This window comes from Artibeus jamaicensis, unplaced genomic scaffold, assembly GCF_021234435.1.
Source record: "Artibeus jamaicensis isolate MK-2021 breed Jamaican fruit bat unplaced genomic scaffold, CSHL_Jam_final scaffold_916, whole genome shotgun sequence".
NCBI classification, from domain to species: Eukaryota; Metazoa; Chordata; class Mammalia; order Chiroptera; family Phyllostomidae; genus Artibeus; species Artibeus jamaicensis.
In genome coordinates, this window is record NW_026522059.1 from 52,025,009 (window position 1) to 52,046,556 (window position 21,548).

The following is a 21,548-nucleotide window of genomic DNA, read 5'->3' on the forward strand; positions in this document are numbered from 1 at the left end:
ATTCTAATAATTAAAGCAAATCAGTATTATAAAAATTAATGTAGGACAAATCTTACCTGAACTCCTGGATTAGAGAGTTTATTGGTACTATTAAAAAAAGAAAGAAAGAAAAACAGTGTGTAATTTTGAACATTGAAACCTTTCACCTAGCTAGAGATAATGACCAATAGATGATTAGCATAGCCCACACATAATTTCCTATCTGGTAGATTCATCTTTTCTGGGTCTGATTCTTTGGAGACAAGAGCACAAATGTATAGGGCTCACAACAAATGATTCTAGGTTTAGTGCCCAAGGTGACCTGGGAATTTGACATCATGGATTGTGTTTTCCAAATATCTGTATTTAAAGATACATTCAAAGAAGAATGAAGGACTTGAATTATTTTTTAAATCAATTTAATGCATTTTTTGTTTATAAAAATTTTCAAAAAGTATTCTATTTCTATGTCAACATTAAACAAGTATATAAATAAAACTAGCAGATTTATTAATATGTCCCAAGGTTTGTTTCATAAATTTTCATACATAAAGAAAGATGAGAATAAGCTTTAGCTATGTTGATATCAACATCACTTTAAAAGTAAGAAATTTATAAAAACAAATAGCTTTGATATTTCTTACTGAAATGATGGGAACTGAAGTAGTTGATGTTTATAAATACCCAAGGACATCATATGGAGAGAGACAACAGGTGGTTTTAAAGATTACTCATTCCACATGAGAAACAGTTGTTACATTTCTTGAGGAACATTTTAGTCTATTTAAGAGTACATATGTATGTGCTCAAGGAATTTGAAGTCCAAAAAATGTTAAGTTAAAGCAGCCACAATTTAAAAGTAGGCTAGAGTAGTGTGCTTCTAGGAATCTAAACAAGAGATTGAAATAATCCAAGTACAGTCTCTAAAACACTGATATTTAGAGTGAAGATATGAGTTTACCCTAAATAATTATAAAAACTTTTTTCTTAACTTGTATTCTATTAAAAAGTTTGTTGCATAAAAACTTAATGTTTTTATAATACTGCATTCCAAATATTAGACTAGGTGATACAATTACTTTAAAAAAATCACTTAAACTAAAATGGGAAAATAACATAGTGTAAAATTTCTATTTAGTAAAGCCTAATATCTCATGTAGTATCTCATGTAGTATTATTCTGTACTTTGTTTATTATGGCTAATGATAACCATAATTACATTTTAATTGAAAAAAAATTATCCTGGAATTTATTTAAAAATTTTTGGGATTTCTGAACTTTACTTAAGCTGGAATTATTTATCTTGTCTACAAATATAAACATAGCTAATGAAAGCATTCTATTTCATTAATCACTTTCAACTATAAATGTCAAAATGCTTCCAAAGTATTTCATGATTGCTACTTGACTCAGCCCTTCTCAGCAAGGCCGATGTGAAAAGAGTAGTGTGGAGAACTGCTACCCTGAGTATTTTCAGAGGTCATGGTGAGCCTATAGTTTTCCATTTAGAATTAAGGATCACAAAAATATAGTTAATTATATTAAAAGTTATTTTCCTTAAGGTGTATTAGTGCTGGTCAATCTTGTCTTCCAGATGTTTATATCACCAAGGGCCTGTTTATATTTCAATATTACATTACCATCTGTTGGTTACAAAAAGAGAGGGATTACCAGCAAGTTAAACCTTTCAAACATTTCTTGGCAGAGCTGCTGGAAATTTCCAGCAGGAACAGTAAAATAACAACAACAACATCATCATCATTTTGCTTGAACTAAGTTTAGATTGGGAACCACTAAACTAGATAACCTAAAAATCAAAACCTGCTTTGGCAATAAACTGACAATGTGGTCTTTTCCCTTGGCTGTTATGGGTCACTTAAATAATCTGAAGGTCTCCATGGAGCAGTCTTCCCTCAGGAATCCTTAATGTTATTTGCATGATGTCAATTTCACTCACAGTTGCATTTTGTAAAAATTAGCATTATATATCATCTGGACTTCTGGAGTCCTTTAACTCCTGGGTCATAATATTTTGCCTCTCAATACCATGATCCAAAGTTCTAACTTGATTTCCAAAAATAAGCCCTGCAGAAGTGGCAAACATTCTGAGTGAACACTAGGGCCTGAGCATGGGAACACCCATATTTCATGGTATGGTGGGCACAGTGTCCTGGAACCCACTTGCTAACTCACCCTTTGTTCCTTTAGAGCGGGTACGCAGCGTTTTATCTTCAGCCTCTGCATCCATCTGCAACATGAGCACAAGTCCTGAGGTCATTTCTTTGACATTGACCAAAATATGAAAACAAGTCATCAGAGGTTCTTGAAGTCATTATGAAAAACAGAGTAAACTTCCATGCTGTTGAATAGTGCCCTGACTCCAGAGGGGTAAAACTCTGAGTGACCTCACACTCCACGAGTTTTGGAAATACTTTTATAGATGCTACAACCAGCAGAAGCAGTGACAAGTAGGGCAGATGCCTTTAAGTGTTTCCTAGTGATTCAAATACTTCTGGCATTACAAATCAGGAAAAAAATGATTGTCTCATTAACAGTGGTTGTGAAAGAGACAAAATTTCAAATGCCAAAGCAAAATTTTTCAAACTAATTTACTAAAACCTAATTCCTTTGGATTTCTAGATGCTTTCTGATACATATTTCTTGCCAAATCAGAAAAAATAGTTCCCTGAGTAAAAAAAGCAACATGAAGGCAAACCCCTGAAATGCTCCTGTTTCAAAATACCATGAGAAATGTCGATCATCAACAATGGCATACATTTACTATAAGAATTCCAGAATAAATTTATAAGAAAGGTGAAATTTGAGAGTTGTGTATGTCAGCAAAAATCCTAAAACCTGATCACTAAATATTTTAAATATAATTAAATACATTATCAAAGGGATACAAAAACTTTAGAAGCCTGCTCTTTTTGTCCCTATGGAGACAGATCCTGATCTGAGTGCATTCATCCACTTCACTAGACTCCCCTAATAATTTCTTAGTTTAATTCACTTTTACACATTGTCAGAAGGGTTTCTGAAATAGAAAGAAGTTGCTTTGCTGGTTGAAAATCAGATGCAGGCAGAAGGTGCTTTCTGTGGCTCTCATCCTTAAATCCTGACTCTAGCATGGAAGCCATGTGACTGTAATGGTAATGGGAGACGCATCTCTGCTCTCCGAGGCTGAGTTGTGATTGAAGGCACTGACCTGCCATAGACTTATAATAGGGGAGCAGGTGTGGCAATGATGGACTTTAATTTCCTTTAATAAACCTTTTATGTGCCACACTTTTACTGCCATTTGACGCTCTCCAAGGTCTTGCACATAATAGGTTCATTACTTTTGATTACTATAGTCTATTGAGACAAACAACTCCAGAACATACTATATATTATGTTCAGTTAAACCAATATAGACTATTTATCCATTGTGCATTTTTTCACCTGCAACACTACAGACAAAATTAACGACAGCTCTCCTAAGCTAAAACTATTAAAACCACCAGCACTCTTTTGTCATCATTTCATAACAAACACCACACCAATCACACAACTATTTTCTAAATTAGAAAACTAAAAGTGTTTGTTGCTTTTGCTGAACAACAGTTGCTTTAGTCTAAATAAAATAGCTCATTGTTATGACTATTTTAAATTATATAAGAAAAAACAACAATAAAACAGAAGTGAATTTTTTCCTGTGATTTTTCTTCTCTTAAAACCACATGAATTTATGACAGATGTGACACTGCCTGGGATTAAAATGGCTTGGTTTACTCAGGATGGTGAGCACTGCATTGTGAAATCCTCCTTCTCTGCAAATATCTCTGATGCATATAAAGTGGCTGAACTCATGCAAACTCTTCTCCATGTGCTAAATGAGTAACTTGATTAAGAGAAATCAGAAGCAAGGAGGGTTAAAATGATGAAAACCTTCCACTATTTCTGATGAAGCTACTTCTGTGGGTGAGCATTAACTCACCTCAAGTCTAATGCTACCCTACCACACAGGCGCTATTAGCTCTTCCCAACCATTTTGAAAATTCTCCCCAAAAGGCAAGTGAAGGTTGAACTCCATGAGCTTCTTTCCCAAAATCAAAGCACAGACAGCAGAGAGTACCAGTAGGCACAAATAGAAGTTTCTGAAACCTACTTAAAAGTAATCTTCTTTGTAACAGCTTTAAGACTGGTTCTATTTTGCAATTCAGCTATCCAAGGACTCGACTGGTCTGTGATTACCCATGCAGCCGCCTCCCCATTAAAGTCATTGGAAGGGATTATAAATATTCATGGACCTCTGCCTGATTGTACTTGGAATGCTGGTTTATCATTGTATCTGAGGAGCCACTGCCCTCTTGTTGGTGTAGGATATATGTCCTATAAAAATATTATAATTTACTCATTTATAAAACTGAGTTTTCAGATTTAATATGTGGGCCAAGTTGTAGGAACAAGGTGGACCAAAGCCATAATATATAGCCTATCTATTTCACCTTTTTCCTTCCCCTCATACCTGGGGAATGATAAAAGTATGAAAATCAGAGTCTAATCATATCTCATAGTTTGTCATCAAATAGAAATATCAGAAACCTAAAGCACGTGTGCTTTCCTTGGGAGGGTTACAAGTTTATAATAGTTATGAGATATCTCAACTCTCCTCATAAATCTCAATTTGAAAATACATTTTAGTTCTCTAAAACTTTGAATGGGATTAGAAATTTCTAAGTGTTCTTTATTTGAACTTTTCTCACGAACTTTAATAAATTTCCAATGAATAGAATTACTTTTGTAAAATCATAACTCATATTCAGTGGGTAACTCATCTGGGTAGTGGTTGATTAAAGGCAGAAAGAGATTTGTAACTCAGTACATGTGTTGAGACCGGGGGGTTAGTGATGACCCCCACCCTTTCATATCCTCTCAGAGTTATAGAAGAAGCACATGATTGTGGGATGATTCAAGACATTGACATAAATAACATGTGCTGAAATCTCAAAAATGACATTTCCCATGGGGAACATTGTTCCTCCCCTCCATGGAAAAAGGAATCTTGATCATCTTTACTACTTAAGACACAAATGTAATTGGCAAGGATGTAATTTATTTTATAAAATTTAGTGAACCACTTTTTCTTTTTTCAAAACAGAGATATGGTTTTCTAAAAAGCTTTCCATCTCTCAACTTTTTAGGACCTTTATCTATCTCATTCTATTGTTAATGGAAGAACAAGATAAGATATTTTCTGAGATACCTATAATGGTTCCTGCTGGCTTTGCAGTCTACTGTTCGATAGAGTAAGAATACTAAAGGTAGGCTTTGCCATTCTCATTTTTCCTGATCTGAAACTACTTTAAAAACATTTTATTTAACTTATAAGCATAGGTATGTTCTTTCTTGTGATCTAATTCATAATAGAGCATGAAGAAAACTTTATTCCATAGTTCTCTGGGGAAAGGAGTCAATAGAAGGAGAAATTACAAGAGGTATTATAAAAGAAGAGGACAAAAGAGCAAAACTTGGAGGAAAGTCATGCAAGAACAAACAATGGAAATAAGTAGATCAGCAATGAAAAAAATGACCATAAAATAAAATGTAACTATGTAGCTGAATTTGGAAAGTTCTCATTTAACATCTTATGTACCTATAAACTTATAGACAGGTACACACAGTAATTTCTTAGTTACTTGTACTTCACCATCTTTTCTTACTAGTTCTTATACTGGGGACCAGTACTTGGTCTCCTGTCCACAGCACCCCAATGCACAGATCTGGTGCTTTCCTTTGTGCTGACAAGGGAGTCCTGGAATCACCAGTTTGTAGGATGGAGAGATTCAAGGAACAGGACACAGCATTCATAAACTCAATTTTACTTTTATTCACATGAGTAAATTACTGATGTATGAGGAGCTTTAGTTCATTTTAATTTTATTTTTCACTCATAATCTTATTTTAACTTAATGGTAAGAAAATCCAAATAAGTATATACACAAGGTCTCTCTGGAAAAAATCCAGCATTGTTAATATATAATGAGAATCGTTTGCATGACTATGATGTAACCTGGAAGCCAAGGAGAGTGGACTGGAATGTATATAAATGAACAATGATGACTTCACTATACTAGTTAGTGGGAGCAGTAGGCACCATTTAGTGAGCATGTGTACTGTGTGGCTATTGCATTCAAAGTGACTAAGTGAACAGAGCAACGAATCTGCATCAGATTTTGTGTTAAGCTTGAGTATTTCCTCCAAAAAACTATTAGGATGATTCAGAAGCCTGCAGCTATGGGCAAGTAGTGATTGGCAGCTTCATCACAACAGTGTGCCCACTCGTGCATCATGTCTCCTGCATAGTTTTTGATAAAACATCAAATTACCCAGATGACTAAGACTTTTTACAGTACAGATTTGGTGCCCTGTGATTTCTGGCTTTTCCCAAAACTAAACTCACCTTTGAAAGGGAAGGGATTTCAGATCAATGATGAGATTCAGGAAAATACTACAGGGCAGCTTATGAAGACTGGGAGAACGGGGTGAGGTCCCAAGGTGCCTACTTTGAAGGGGACTGAGGTATCATTGTCCTATGTACAGTGTTTCTTGTATCTTGTATCTTCTTCAGTAAATATCTCTATTTTTCATATTACATGGCTGGATACCTTTGAACAGACCATATATATGTACACATATATATGCATATATATATATTTTTTTCTGCTTCAATTTATTTTTTGTAACTTATTTTTCTTTTAATTTTATTTTGTATTAGTTTCAGTTGTACTGTTTAGTGGTTATACAATCATATACTTTATATAATGTTCCCCTCGATATTTCCAGTACCCCAGCACTATACATAGTTATCACAATCTTATTGAATACATTTCCTATGATTTACTTAATCACTTAAGAACTGAATAAAACAAATCATTTGGTAATGTTTAAGTTTTGTGTCTCCTTGAACAGAACTCTAGACACAGACACCCTCACTCCTTATTTATAAGTAGTCTTATGTTTCTTTTTTTAATAATTATTTTCTAAATTTTATTGATTATGCTATTACATTTGTTCTATTTCCCACCCCTCCATTCCCCTCCACGTTTCACACCCCTCCCTCACCATGCCCCCCCTTTAGTTCATGAACACGTGTCTCAAGTTCTTTAGATTCTATATTTCCCCTACTATTCTTACCCTCCCCCCCATCTATTTTCTATCTACTGTCTATGCCACTTATTTTCTGCACCTTCTCCCCCCTTCTCCTCCTCCCACTTCCCTGTTGCTAACCATCCACGTGATCTTCATTTCTATGGTTCACTCCTGATCTAGCTGTCCTCTTAGTTTGCTTTTGTTTTAGGTGTGGTTGTTGATAACTGAGTTTGCTGTTCTTTCACTGTTCATCTTTTTTATCTTCTTTTTCTTATGTTTCTTAATATGAATAGAAAAAAAACATGGTGATCATAATGTTTTGAGGACACTCTCTCAAAAATTTTATACAATTAATCTTAACACTTTCTGGGTATATATAGTCTCACACGGAAAGTTACTTTAAATTTGAAAGTCCTTTATATACATTCAACTTGTAATAATTCCCACTTTTAACAAGAATTTCTTGTATTCCTCTCCTGATAATTTGAACTAATAACATGGTTTTGTGTGTTGTGTCACATTAGTCTTGTATGACGTCATTTCAGTCCTGGAGATCCCAGGGTCTTCTCTAGAAGAGTCCTTAAGCCTCAGTGGGTGCTTTCCTCACAAAGATCCATTTAAGAAAATGACAGAGCAACTCAGGAAGTTGAGAAGGCCAAAAGCCCCCAAACGAATCAACAAGATGATGCCAGTACCTTGGGATAAAATTTGGCTAGGTTGAAGAACAAATAATCCTACACCGAGTGCCCTTTCTTTTGATAATTCTGGCATCATTTTGTTTAAACATAGCTTTGGATCAGTCCAAAATGACAACAAAAGATATTTCCCTGTTACACAGGGGAAAGATGAGGAAAATGAAGTATGATTCTAAAAGAATAGTTGACTTATTGAGAGGAACACTATTTAAGAATGTTTTTCCTCTGTTTTATCCTCTTTTTATTTTTCAGGATTTCTTTTCATACATTTATTAATTAAGAAGGATAATTCAGAAATAAACATTTAAAAAGTCTAAACTAATACAAACAGTATTTTTGTATAATTAGTGAAGACATGTGTATAATGTTCTGAATCTTTTTTGAATCCTTTTCCTAAATAAAATTTAAAACTTCTGAATCTTTTATTTAGGGCACACTGCCCCTGATTTCTACTTTCCATTCCTATTTGTCTCCTATTGTACTGTCTTCAACTCTGTGTAGAAAGCCAAAGAGTTGCACAATGCCTACCTTTTACATTTATGATACCTCTCCTTGTCTCCACTAACCCCTCTTACCACCAACAAACGCCATACTTAAAGGAAGAAGCAGATTCCATCTGCTGTCTGATTCAACACAGTTCTTGGGAATAGCGCTTCCTGAGGGCCAAATGTGTGCACTTTACCCACAGATGAAGTGATTTTCTAGACTTATGTGGAAATGCACTGCACTAGAAGAAAACTTAGACCTGAGACCTGAGACCAGTTGGGCAGCATTTTAAGAAGGTTGCTCTATTTTGATTCTCACTTCTCATTTCTGAGTTTTCACTGCTGTTGTACACTTTTTCCTGTAACTTTGCACAACTGGCAATGCTGAATATAAAGCAAAGCCATATGTTTGTGTCCTTTTGCCAAACAATTCCAGCAAATAGTTCTATTATTCCCTTAGGTAGCCAATGTGTGCCAAGGATTTCTATTAGTCGCTGTACATGGCCTCTGAGTCACAGCTTTGTACCATAAGAGGGCAATTGCTGGCTTTATGTTTTAGGAGACTGTTTTGTACATTTTTGTGTGTTCCCTGTTTAAAGATAACTTAGTAACACCTTAAAAGGGCCTTACATTTTTTCTTCCTAATATTTTGAAACATGTTGCAAAACATGTGTTAGCAAACAAGTTCCTTCATATATGGATAAACTATTTTAAATAGATTCCCCCCCAAACAAAAACAACCCAATTCCTTATTTTTCATTGTTTGTAGGAATTAACTCTACATATCACATAGTACTTTTTAAAACATGCTTTTAAAATATATCCCTGATTTATTTTTAATCCTTAAATAATTAATTTCTAATACAAATAAATTTAAATCAAATTTTTAAAACTATTTTAACTCTGAACCCTTCCTTAAGGGCAAATGCATGAACAAATAATACACACTAGTCAACATGCAAAAGGTTTGTAGGCTCAGAGGCCTTCTTCCTCTGTTTAATTTTTTAAATATTACAGTGACCATATTTCTGACAAAAATCACAATTCTAAATTCAGCACTAACAATATATTTCTTAAAGTAAATCCACAGAAATAAAGCACTGCTATACAGGAGAGCTTTTATATAAATGCTTTGATTGAATTCATTTTATTTTAATATATTTTTCTTTTTCATAAAAATGTTACTTTACCTCGCTTTTTCTCCAGGTAACTTGTATGCCAACTTGGTTTCCCTGCTTTGTCTAAGTGACTAAATGTCTTTGTCCACTTCAGTGAGAAATCTTAAAATTCATTCTATTAAGATAAAAAATAAAAGAAGGGAAGCATATCAGATATGACAAATAGAAGATCAACAATAAATACACTGTGAACAATAAATAATGTATTGATACTTTAACCTAAACTTTGGTTGTACTATGCCATAAACAGAATGAAATATTTTATGCTATACATCAATGGTAAATGTATTTTTTTACTTTTTTAAAGGTTACCCAAATTTATTTTTGTCTTTATTATCAAACTGCATATATTATGTCAATTTATGAGGGAAATTGGATAAGAAAGACTCTCTATTATTATTGTTATGTTACTCTTAACCACCAATAGAAAAAGTTCAGACAAAATTTGGAATGTGCTACTTTCAAGGCACAAAACAGATTCAAAATTCATCCTGTTGTTATTTAGGGCTTTCTTTAATGGGCTGTCATAAAATGCTACTAATTCTTCTTGCTAACGTTTTAACCTGTTTTCCATGGAAACAATTTGCTCTTGGTTTACTTTGCCTGCAGACATAATGCACAGAGCTGTAGCACCTCTATTTGGTCTCAGGGATAAGAACAGAATCTGTCTTCTGGCCACTTGACCCTTAAGAGGAAACTCTGAAATCCAGTGCAGTACACTAGAGGGGCTGTTTATAGAAATACCACCTATATCAATACAAATTTAAAATATTTATATCTGGCAGTCCTCATATTTTAAAACACAAACCACCAACCTTCCTTGCAGATTTCTGTTGTCCTGTTTTACCCTTTGCAGTGGATTGAAGTGCCTGGCTTTTTAACTGTAGATTTTTGTATTACTTGTAAGCTTTGAGCAGACATTAAGCAGATGCTTCTTCAACTCTAGTCACCAACTGTGGTTCCTGGGGAAAAACATGGATAAAACTTTCTCAAGTGAGAGCACATTACTACACATGAAGTAAAAATTGAAAAGTACCACGGGAGCTTGGGAATTCTTAGTTTGTGTTTCAGTGCAACTAAAAAGAAAGGCTTTTTTTCTGCAAATGTGCTTGGCTTAGTCTACTTCACCCTCAGTTTAGAAAGAGTTCTGAAGCCTTCCACCTGCCTATTCCCCTTTGTTTGTCACAGTCTAACCTAAAACAAAAGATCCTGGAAAACAGTCACACTGGTGAGCAAAGCTCTTTCTAAATCCTGAAAGTAATGGCTTTTTGTCTAATACCCTATCGTGTTATGTATTTATTAGCAATACATTTTCCATTTATTTTCTCAAAGATTGCCAATAAAGAACTGAATCACATAAGGGAGTAGCTGTAAACCCTCTGAGTTCCCTAATGTCAAACTCATTAGCATCCGAATAAGCACACAGCAGCACATCATCTGCACAATTGCAATTTTTTACTACTTTTAATAGCGTTTCTCAAAGGGCTCATTTTCAACTTTCTTCAGTGGTTAGTTGGTTCTCAGGGGAAAAGTAGCTTCCTGATGCTCGCAGCTTCCACTCAACAACCCGGCCGTTTGCTGTCAGACGCATCAGCCCTCTGCCCTAACCCCATCTGCTGTCTCTCCCCTCCCTGGGGAAGAGAGTTGAGGCAGCGCAGCTGAGATCAACTTGGAGAAGTGCGCAGAGGGCTCGGACAAAATACAACTTTAGAAATATGATTTGACACAAACGGGTTTTGGGCTTGAGAAATCCAAGTACACTGAGATACAAATGGAAAAATACAAGCTCTTCAGAGGCTCACCATTCCATGTGTCTATCATTACCAACTCCTCCCACCCTCTTTTGGGGAACACACTCTTGGCTGATACCACAAGGAATCTTCCACTGACATTGGTTCACTCCATCCCCTGTGTGTACCCTATTACTACATCAACGTGATTCTTTTAAAAGCCCACTTTTATTCATTGCAACACTTTAATCAGCTAACTCTTTAGCTGATCTTAAACCATTTTACAACACTTAAGGTCTTACTAAAATAGTTGTAAAAAATACACATTTTGGAAGACAGTTAACCTAAGACTTGGAATCTTGACCAAGTTTGCACACCTGGCAACAGTGTTAGTACTACCTATGCATCAACACTCATATTTTTATAAAACAGCAGTATTAAAAGGTAAAACTACATGCCAACCAAGGTATTAATAACCTAATGGGCTACAAAATCCTTAAGTGTTTTCTCTAATTAAGACATAGCTTTACTTGTTTAATAGAGTCATCACAAAGTACTCCACTTGTCTGTTTTAGTATATGCCAATAATTAGGGATTCTGTTTTTTACAGCTGCTTCATGGGTGAGTACCTTTTTCTAATGATACAATGTAATGAATCTACTGTGTTATTTTTTTAAATTAAATTATATTATATTTTATTGGGGAGGGGAGAAATGACCCAAAGTGATATAATGTATATGTCAATTGTATCCTTAAAGCAGAGAGAATGATAGATTTACCTGTGTTTCAAGAAAAAAGTGCAACATTTTTTAAAAAATCCTCCAAATAAAGTCAGAGGAAGTAACTTGATGAAAAAGCAAATGACTTTAATAATGAAATGGATATAGCACTTGTGGCCCTCTAATATAACTAAGATGAGCTCACCACTATCACCAACTGGTTTTTGGAATCTGCTGCTCTATTTCAGCCACTTTGGGAATGCACATCTGGGGCCTGTCAGAAGTGGTGTAAAGTTTATATATGCTCCAAGACTACTCTCAGATTTAGTTTCTTAAGATATAAAATAAAAGCAGAATAATGCAAGCATATTTACCTTAGCATTGAGGCCCTATCTCCACAACTCAAAACTGTCTCCATAACAGTTTCAGTCTCTTAATCACTCTTGTAACCTGAATATCTTTACCACTTGTTCATTAGTTGGAATGATGATGGGTTTATGTTTGTGAATGGTAAAGCAAGTCCTTCATAGTTCTAAGTTTCCAGATTTATTTTTATTTTATATTAATCAGTATGATAATTTAAATTAGAGTCAAATTTTGTATAGGCCTTAATGATATCTTTGCTCGGACAATCAAATTCTTTGGTTTTCCATTTGACATGTTGCTGTATTACATTTCTAATGAAAATTTAAGCACCTTATTTTGGAATTTCTAATCAATGAGCTACAGAATTTATTTTCCCATCATAGCAAGAAATAATATATTTAGAAATTGATTCATAAAAATTATGTAAGCCTATTGCCACTTTATATTTCTGCCATCAAATATGACTTTTTTCTGCTTAGCACTCCAGGTTTATATTAAGGGATATGCTTCACTGGCTGGAGCAGATGAAAAGAAGTAGTGAGTTTCATTTAAGTCATTTTAGGCCAAGAAAAATACTGTTATGTGCCACAAGCTTTACTTTTGCCGTTAGCCCTTAATTAGGCTCCTGATCACAGCAGGAATAGAAAAAGCTTCATCAAAACTGAAACTGTTCTGCAGGAACAACTTCTTCTATTTTAAAGTGAGCCAGTGGTATCCCTTACTTTTAGGGAGGATATGCTTCAGATTTTAAATCATTACATATTCAACCAGATTAAGTCTTTAATGTTAGCAATCGAGTTGCTTTTCATCATCCGTTTTGGATATTGTTGCTTCCCTGAGTGATCCTGAAGTTCAAATATAAATAAAATTTCTTGTTATTCAGTATAGTTTGTTGTTTTTAAGTAACAGAAATAAGATTTATCAGTGTACAAAATTTCCACTGGTGGATTTAATTAACTTTTACTGATTTGCTTAGCTTTTTGAAATTTCTGCCCTATAGAATCTTTCAAGGAATTTTAAGTACAAGGAATACTATGGCAACTCTGATCTTCCAGAAAATGCAATTTTTGTTCGCAAATTGCTGAAGTCATACTGAGCATCAAAATAACTCCTGGTTCCACTGTACTATATATGAAGTAATTGTACTTGTTCTAGCAGGCTTATAGTGTTTGTGTTTGTTCTTTCAGCCCCTGTAAAAAGAGAACACAAGCCTCTTCTCCTTAAATTCTGAAGCAATGCCAATGACTTGCACAGGGCTCATATTTCTCACCACCAGAGCATTTGACTTTCACCTGATTTAAGTAACAAAATAGGCCTCAAATATACTTAAAGCCTTGCTGCAGTTAACAAAACTGCATTTAGATGCCATTCATGAGTGATAATTCCAACACCTTGTGGGAAAAAAAGTTGCATGCTGTAAACATTATAAACATATTCAAATAAGCTTAACACAATCTGCCATGCTTATTTCTGCCTAGATCATGGACCAGTGAAATGGTTAATGCAAATGGATTTATAATTTGCTTTGGGGGGCCAGTTTCTTCTCCTTATTTATTAGCCCAGCTGATGGGGCAGATTTGATGAGGCACTTCTGGAATAATTGAGTCATCACACAAAGAAGGCTGCTAGCATTCAGAGTGGTTTTATCAGCAGCAAGCAGGCCTGATTACTGACAATTACACTCTGATCCGGTGATGGAGGAGAAAGAGCCAACGAGTGGGAAATGTCCGTGTTTCTATCCAGGAATAATTTCTACATTCATTTTACATGCTAAGTGTTTCCTATCTCTGCATAATAAACTGTAAACAGGAATAGATGGCACAATGTCCCTTAATATTTCCTGGTAATGAAGACACAAATGTACAGTGAGTGCTGATAAATATAGATGAAACATAAGCTATTCTCCTAGTCTGTATTGTTACCTTTAAAACAAATGCATTTTTGTGGTAAAAGCATAATCATAGCTAATGCAAAAAAATGACAGAAGATTGAAACTGTCCTTGTAACTACATAGAAACTTTGTAAAAGTCCTGTTAATCACTGCTGCTTTAAAGCCTGAGGAGCGAAGGTGAGATACTAGAAGCCACATCATTTTGTTTCTCAACAGTCAACTGTGAAGAACTCCTTGAATTAGATACAGCAAGAGACAAAGCTGAAAGTGACCTCCATTAACACTCAAAGAGAGCATATCTCAACACTAAACTGAGCAACAATAACCCTAGCGCAAAGAGACAGCTTCACCGTTGTGGATGTCCATTTCTCTTCCATCAGGCCTTTCAACAAAATGTTGCCCAAGAGAAATAAAGTTGGACCTAAGATTGCATGATTTTGTCCTGTAGAGGAAGGCATTGCTGTGTTCCGTGTTACATATTATACCACTTGTTTATGATATGGTTTATTAACTAAATACTCTGAACAAAAATGCATCTTTTGGAGATATCTTATTAAACTAGCTTTTTCTCTGACTCAGACTCTAGTTTGAAATGCCCAGAGGAAAAAAAAGCTCAAATTTCTTAATGTGCTGCTATAGATTTTAGTGGGAAAAAATTAATTTTCTGTAATATCAAAAATTTCCTTCAGAAAAACCCCCAAACAACAAGGTGTGGTGCTACACATAATAAACCCGCTTGAGTCTGCTGGCTTAATTCTTTTCCTATAGCTCCTTCCTGGCTTCCAAAGAAATAAAAGTTATCTTCCATTCTTCATGGTAACTATGGAAACTCTGTTTTATTAAACTAACCACTTAACTTCAAGGCTTGTGTTGCAACTAAATGTGCTATTTTGAGTAAATCTATACTAAACAATCATATAATGTCAAAACATTTTTAATAAAGTTTGAAGAGCACTTGTTGATTAAAAATGAGGCTTTTTATTATGTAAAGCGAAGTTTCTTTTTTAAGCTATTTTATTATGTAGATTGTTATACAACATGCTTGCTATCCTTAGTAATTTTCTATTTTTCTCATCCATTTTATGAGGTTTTTTTAGAATTTTTTCAACAAGTCTTCTGCTTCTCCCAACAGTAGCTGTTTGTTCTTTATTAATTTTTTTAAAAGTCATTTATTTGACCAGAAAATATGGAATGGAAGAACCTACAGAAATTTACAAAAAAAATAAAGTGATTCTCAGTTGCTGAGGACAATGAGGCACTGGATTTTTGCAGAATGAATGATCCTTGGATTCTAATCTCACTCCAGTAGTTAATTTAATATGGATTCTTTTAATATAAGTATTTTTTCTCCTAAAAATTACTTATATTGGTTCAACACACATTTATTAGAATAGATTGCTCTATGCTAGACAGTGGGCATTAAATATATATAAAGCACAACTCTTGCCCTCATGAGTATGAACCAGCAAACTGAGGATTTCATTAAGATGCGGGAAATATGACAACGGAGGGAGGCTGAAGGAGAAATGAGAGGCAGGCTTAGACAGACTGGAAAAGCTTCCAGAAAATGATGATTACTGAAGAATCCATCCCTTGAGAAATTCAGAAAACTTTAACTAAAATAAATAAATGTCCCCAAAGGCCAATTGGAAAGATACAAAGAGTCAAATTGTACTTGGCTTGGTTAAACAATATATTGAGCCATATTTTTATATAGTTACAAAAGGGTCAAAGAAAACTAGATGGTCAAAATTAAATGTGCAAAATTAAACGTTTAGAATTAATCAATTTAATTTGTAACTTTCAAAGAAACTTCTACTTCAGTGTCAGAACTTCAAAAGCTATCTGCTGAAATGAACTTATCATTCGGGTTGTGGTACAAGTGACAGTATTTCACAGAATTCTGCATTTCAAAAGTGTTTTGATGGCACCTTCATCTTAATTAATATGCATTATCCTATACTTACTTATGTCCACTGACTCTTCTCTGTACCAGTATAAGCCCATGGATGCGAGAGGCTGTGCCTTTTTAACCTTTTACTGCAACATAATGTTGTGGCCAGAGCAGGTGCTCAATACATTATGATTGAATTGAATTAAAATAGAAAAATATCCTCTTTAGATGCTTGAGATATTATTTTATTAATTGTATTTCAATACAAAACATCCTGGATATACAGCATCTTGGATTCTGTAGATTTAGTCTCTTTGCCAACTAAGAAGAATTTATAATTTTATCTTCCTTTATGTTGAAAACATCAGCTCCCAAATGCAAAGAGCAAGCATGAAGTGTAACAAATTTTATGGTCAGATTTTGTCCAGTGTCTACTTTTATTTAATTTATATAAAAATTACAGTTTATGATTTAAATTTGTTCTTCTGTGGGAAGACAATCCAAAGATAAAACAGGAATATAATTTTATTTTTTCAAATTCAACAAGAAAACAATCTAAAAAGATCTCCAACTCATTCAAGCTATATCCACTTCCCAGTTTCTATACCTCATTTCTACTCACAATGTATAAGAATGACCTAACAATTGTGCGCTCACATTTTATGTTAACCAAGGCACATCTATATACTCCAAACTAATGACTTTTGTATTGGAGATTAAATAGCATTAACCATGAAGAAAGACAAAAGTGATCTATTCATTTGATTAAAATAGTAAATGACACAGTATTTTCGAACCAAATATAGCTTACCTTTACTGAACTCTTAAAAAGAGGCATCTTGTAAAAAAAATGCGCTTTTTCTGTAGTCATAATGGCCTGCCTATGGGGAGGTATTACCAATTTTACATACGAAAAAAGGGACAAATGAGCTCACTACCTCACTCACTGCTCCCACAGGTAGCTAGATGTTCTAATCAAATGTACTCATTTTCTCCTTGGATGATAAGCCTTGTGTTTCCACAAATATTGTGAAGAATTATTTTTTCATATGGGGAGGGGCTTAGAAAAGCAGGAGACAGAAACTTCACAGTTGGTGATAATCACCATTAGAATCTACAAAATGAATATTTCAATTCCTAAAGACTATCCATCTGCCTTGGCCTCTCAAGAATTTTTTCTCCTATAGGAAATTCTTTATATACAGAATTCATATTGCCAGTTGCAAAATATATCCCATTTATTGGCTGGTTTATTTATCTTCTGTATTAATTTTATATTGTGGTTGTAACCAATTTCTACAAAATTAAAGACTTAAACAACACCAATATGTTAGTTTACAGCTCTAGAAGTCCCAAGTCTGGTACAGTCTCACCAGGCTAAATTTAAGTTAGACCACAATCTTTTCTGCAGGCCACAGGGGAGAATTTCCTTGCTCATCTGGGCTGCTGGAAGTTTCCAGTTTCTTGCTATTATAGGGCTGAGGTCCCTGTTTTCTTGCTGGCTGTAGGTTGAGAGTTGTTGCGGCTTCTGCATTTCTTGGCTCAGGGCTCCCTGTCTCAGTCTTCAAAGCCAGACATGGCGGATTGAGTTGAGTACTTAAATCGCATCTCTCTGATTCATTCTTCTGCCTTTCTCTTTAAGACCATGTGATTAGTTGGGCCTACCTGGATAATCCAGGATAATCTCTCCAGCTCAAAGTTCTTAATTTAATTACACTACCATATAAGATAACATATTCACAGATTTCAGGAATTAAGACATAGACCTTTGGGGGTAAGACCACTATTTTGTCTACCATATTCCTTAGCTACAAATGTGAATTCTGTGTTAAAGTATTAATGCTTCTTATATGAGACATGTAAAGTCATAAATCAAGGTGAAGAAAATATACACTCCTGAAAATACATATGAATGTAACTCAAATTGCCATGTTAACACCAATGTTAACAAAGTCAACGATCTTTGGTAGACCCCTAAAAACAAGTTCCTTGATGTTTCAAATTTTTGACAAGCATTGAAAAGCTAAAGATCACTTCTCTTTGGAGGAAATGTTTAGTTTTAAATAGTCTTCACTTACCTTCACAAATATTTATTGGATTTGAACTGAAGAGTTTCCATTGCTACTGATGAGAGGCATCATCAGAGAAAAAATGAAAAGAAAGAAAAGAGAAAACTCAGTTAAATGGTAATTATCTGCAGCTTATTGACTATATGAAACAATCCTTTCAAATAATTTACATACTGACTATTCAAGTATGGGTTGGGGTACGACCAATCTTCAATAGCCAAACATTCATTTGAAAGAACAGGTGTCTACTGTTATCAGGAAATGCTTTTTAGATTTGAGCCCTTTTGTATATAAATACATTTGAGAACCTTTTCTAGGGACACACCTGAGAGTGAAAGTGAAAATTATCAATGACACTCCTTTAAAAAAAAAAAGAATCAGTGGTTTAACACTAATTTCTAATCAGATCCTACAGAAAGGAACAGCCCGCACGGCAGCTGTACTTTTCCCAGGGTTAATTACCTTTCACTGCTCTCTGCTAATGAGTCAGCTGTTCCTGTCATCGCACACTACACTGGTTCATCTGGAGTTCTAGCTGTGGACAAACACCAAGTGACAGTCCTATTTACATATTGGGGTGTTTGTTGTGCAAAAATTTCAAGAGGATTTTTTAATCTTTTAATTTTCATGCTAAAAATATTTTACAAATCAGATTTTACTTGGTCAACTATTTTTTTCCTCCCAGGCCACCAGATTCACCACTAGTAAATGTAAAAATGCTAAGTGCTTAGAATGAAGCAAACTTCATTGCATCCACAGAAAGCTTTTTCTTACTGATCACTACATAGCATCATAACTATTAACCCTACCTAAGATAGAGCCTTAGGTATGTCTGTAACTTACTTCACTGGTTAAAAAGATTTTCTAAAATGACTCACTCTAAAAAAGTTAAACATAGAAAACAATCCAGCATGAAAAGACACAAAACATATCAGATTTAAACATAACTTAGAAAACTGAGTTTTTGAAAAAAATTAGATTTAAAAACTATGCCTTTATCTCATATGTCTAGATCACTGTGTGATATGTATACACAAATTATATATATGTGATATATGGAATACATATCACATACACACCCACAATTTATAATCCAGATAATAGCCCTGCTCTCCACATCATAACCTAGATAGTGTGCCTTTATATATTTTTGAATATTATAGCCAAGAGGTTGATACATCTCTTTCCCCCACCCCCCCCACCTTTTTTTTAAATTTCAAAGGGAACTGAGTGGGGTATAAAATCAGTAAAGTATCAATTGAGCTCCACTTTGACGACCTTCAAATTGTCTCTGAAAAGAGGCTACACTCCCACTGGTAACTAACTTTCCTGCTGTAAACCTTAGATCAGTGGCTCTCAGATTTTAATGTGCATCAGGATCACCTGGGCATCCTGTTACAATGTAGGTCCTGATTCCAGGACTCTGAGGTCCTACATTGCTAATAGGGCTCCAGGTGTTACTGCTGATCCATGCACCACACCTTGAATAGCAGTGTGAAAGCGGTGGTTCTCAAACTTTTGCGGAAGTCAGAGTCACCTGGAGGGCTTGTTAAAGTGCAGGTTACTGACTTGGCAGCCAGAGACAAGGCCTGAGAATGTACATTTCTAACAAGTTTTCAGATGATATGAGTGCTGATGGTTGGGGGACCAAACTTCAAAAATCGTTGCCTTAGATTTTTACTATTGAATGTGTTGGAAAAACTCAGTCTTCAAAAGCTAAATATTATCTATACACATGGATTGGAAGCACTTTCACTTTATTCTAGAATTGTTTATTTGTTTTGTTTTCACTACTTTATGATGGAAAGGAACAGATAAAAAAGTGAATGTTCTGGCCCATCATCAAAGTACATTCTGAGAACCACTTTAATAGTTTCCTGAACTTGATCTTCTCTTCAGAGGAAGCCATTGATGTCAAGAAAGAAACAGCAATTATGTACTTCTTCATTACAGGTGCCATTAGCAAATGTAAGCTCACAAATTACAAATCTAAGACTGCACAATATTTAAGCTTGCCAAAAGTAAATGAAATGTGAAAATGAATTAGTTAAAAATTATCATCATCCTGGCTGGTGTAGCTCAGTGGATTCAGTACGGACCTGTGAAGCAAAGGGCTGCCAGTTCGATTCCCAGTCAGGGCACATGCCTCAGTTGCTGGCCAGGTCCCCAGTAGGGGACACATGAGAGGCAACCACACATTGATGTTTCTCTCCCACTCTTTCTCCTTCCCTTCCCCTCTCTCTAAAAATAAATAAATAAATAAATAAAATATTTAAAAAAATTAAAAATTATATTATAAAAACAAATTTCAATTTCAATGTCAATCAAGGATGTAAATTTCCTCAAGCCGTTCACTATTGTACCAGTTATAGTAAATTCTGACTTATTTTCTACATGGCATGAAAACGTCTAATATGAAATATATTTTGCAGTGTTATTCATAGGAACACATATATTAGGAAGAGGGGAGTGCAACCATTTGGTGATAAGATAAATTACAGAATGAAATATTATTGAGTGTGTTTTAGCAAAGACATGGAGGATGATTTTCCAAACAGCAAGTTGCCCTCTGAGTAGAAGTTAGATGCTTCAGCACTGGTCAGCTCAGGCCAGGAAAAACTATTTATAGTCCTGAAACCTGAACTTATTAAAGAGTACTGCAGCAAAGCTGAAAGAATATGGCTCAAAGTAAGAAATATCAGTAAGCACGTGAGAATAAAGGAATAAATGCCTTTTCTGAATTCTCATTGCTCCTTTTTCGGCTTTGCTATCCCAGCAATACTTATTAACAATGCTATTTTATTTTTTTCTTTTTATTTTTTAATTGTTGTACAAGTACAGCTGTCTCCATTTTCACCCCACCACACCTCTCCAATCCCACCCATCCCTACCTCCTACCCTCAAACCTACCCCCTTTGGCTTTGTCCATGTGTCTTTTATACCTGTTCCTTGAGGGCCTTTTCCCTCTTATCCCCCTCCCTCCTCCTCTCTGGTAACTTTCAGTTTGTTCTTTATTTCCATGTCTCTGGTTATATTTTGCTTGCTTGTTTGTTTTGTTGTTAGGTTCCACTTATAGGTGAGATCACTTGGTATTAGTTTTTCACAGCCTGGCTTATTTCACTTAGCGACATGCTCTCCGGTTCCATCCATGCTGTTGCAAAGGGTGGGAGTTCCTTCTTTCTTTCTTCTGTATAGCATTCAGTTGTGTAAATGTACTACAGCTTTTTGATCTACTCATTTACTGATGGGCCTTTAGGTTGCTTCTAGCACTTGGCTACTGTAACTTGTGGTTCTATGAACATTGGGGTACATAGGTTCTTTTGGATTGGTGTTTCAGGGTTCTTGGGCTATAATCCCAGCAGTGGAATTGCTGGGTCAAAAGGCAGTTCCATTTTTAGTTTTCTGAGG

At 34.9% G+C, this 21,548-nt stretch overlaps 1 protein-coding gene across 1 annotated transcript in view; it reads right to left on the reverse strand.

Annotated features, from left to right (window-relative positions):
- LOC119039362 (suppression of tumorigenicity 18 protein) overlaps window positions 1–10,377 on the reverse strand; it is a 127,435-nt gene extending 117,058 nt beyond the window's left edge. The window contains exons 1-4 of the mRNA XM_037132081.2: window positions 10,287–10,377; window positions 9,484–9,586; window positions 2,173–2,227; window positions 57–87 (exon numbers count right to left, since the gene is read on the reverse strand). Coding sequence (XP_036987976.2) covers window positions 57–87; window positions 2,173–2,227 — 86 coding nt within the window. The 5' untranslated portion in view covers window positions 9,484–9,586; window positions 10,287–10,377. The remainder of the gene's footprint in view (window positions 1–56; window positions 88–2,172; window positions 2,228–9,483; window positions 9,587–10,286) is intronic.
- Window positions 10,378–21,548: the final 11,171 nt, after the last annotated feature.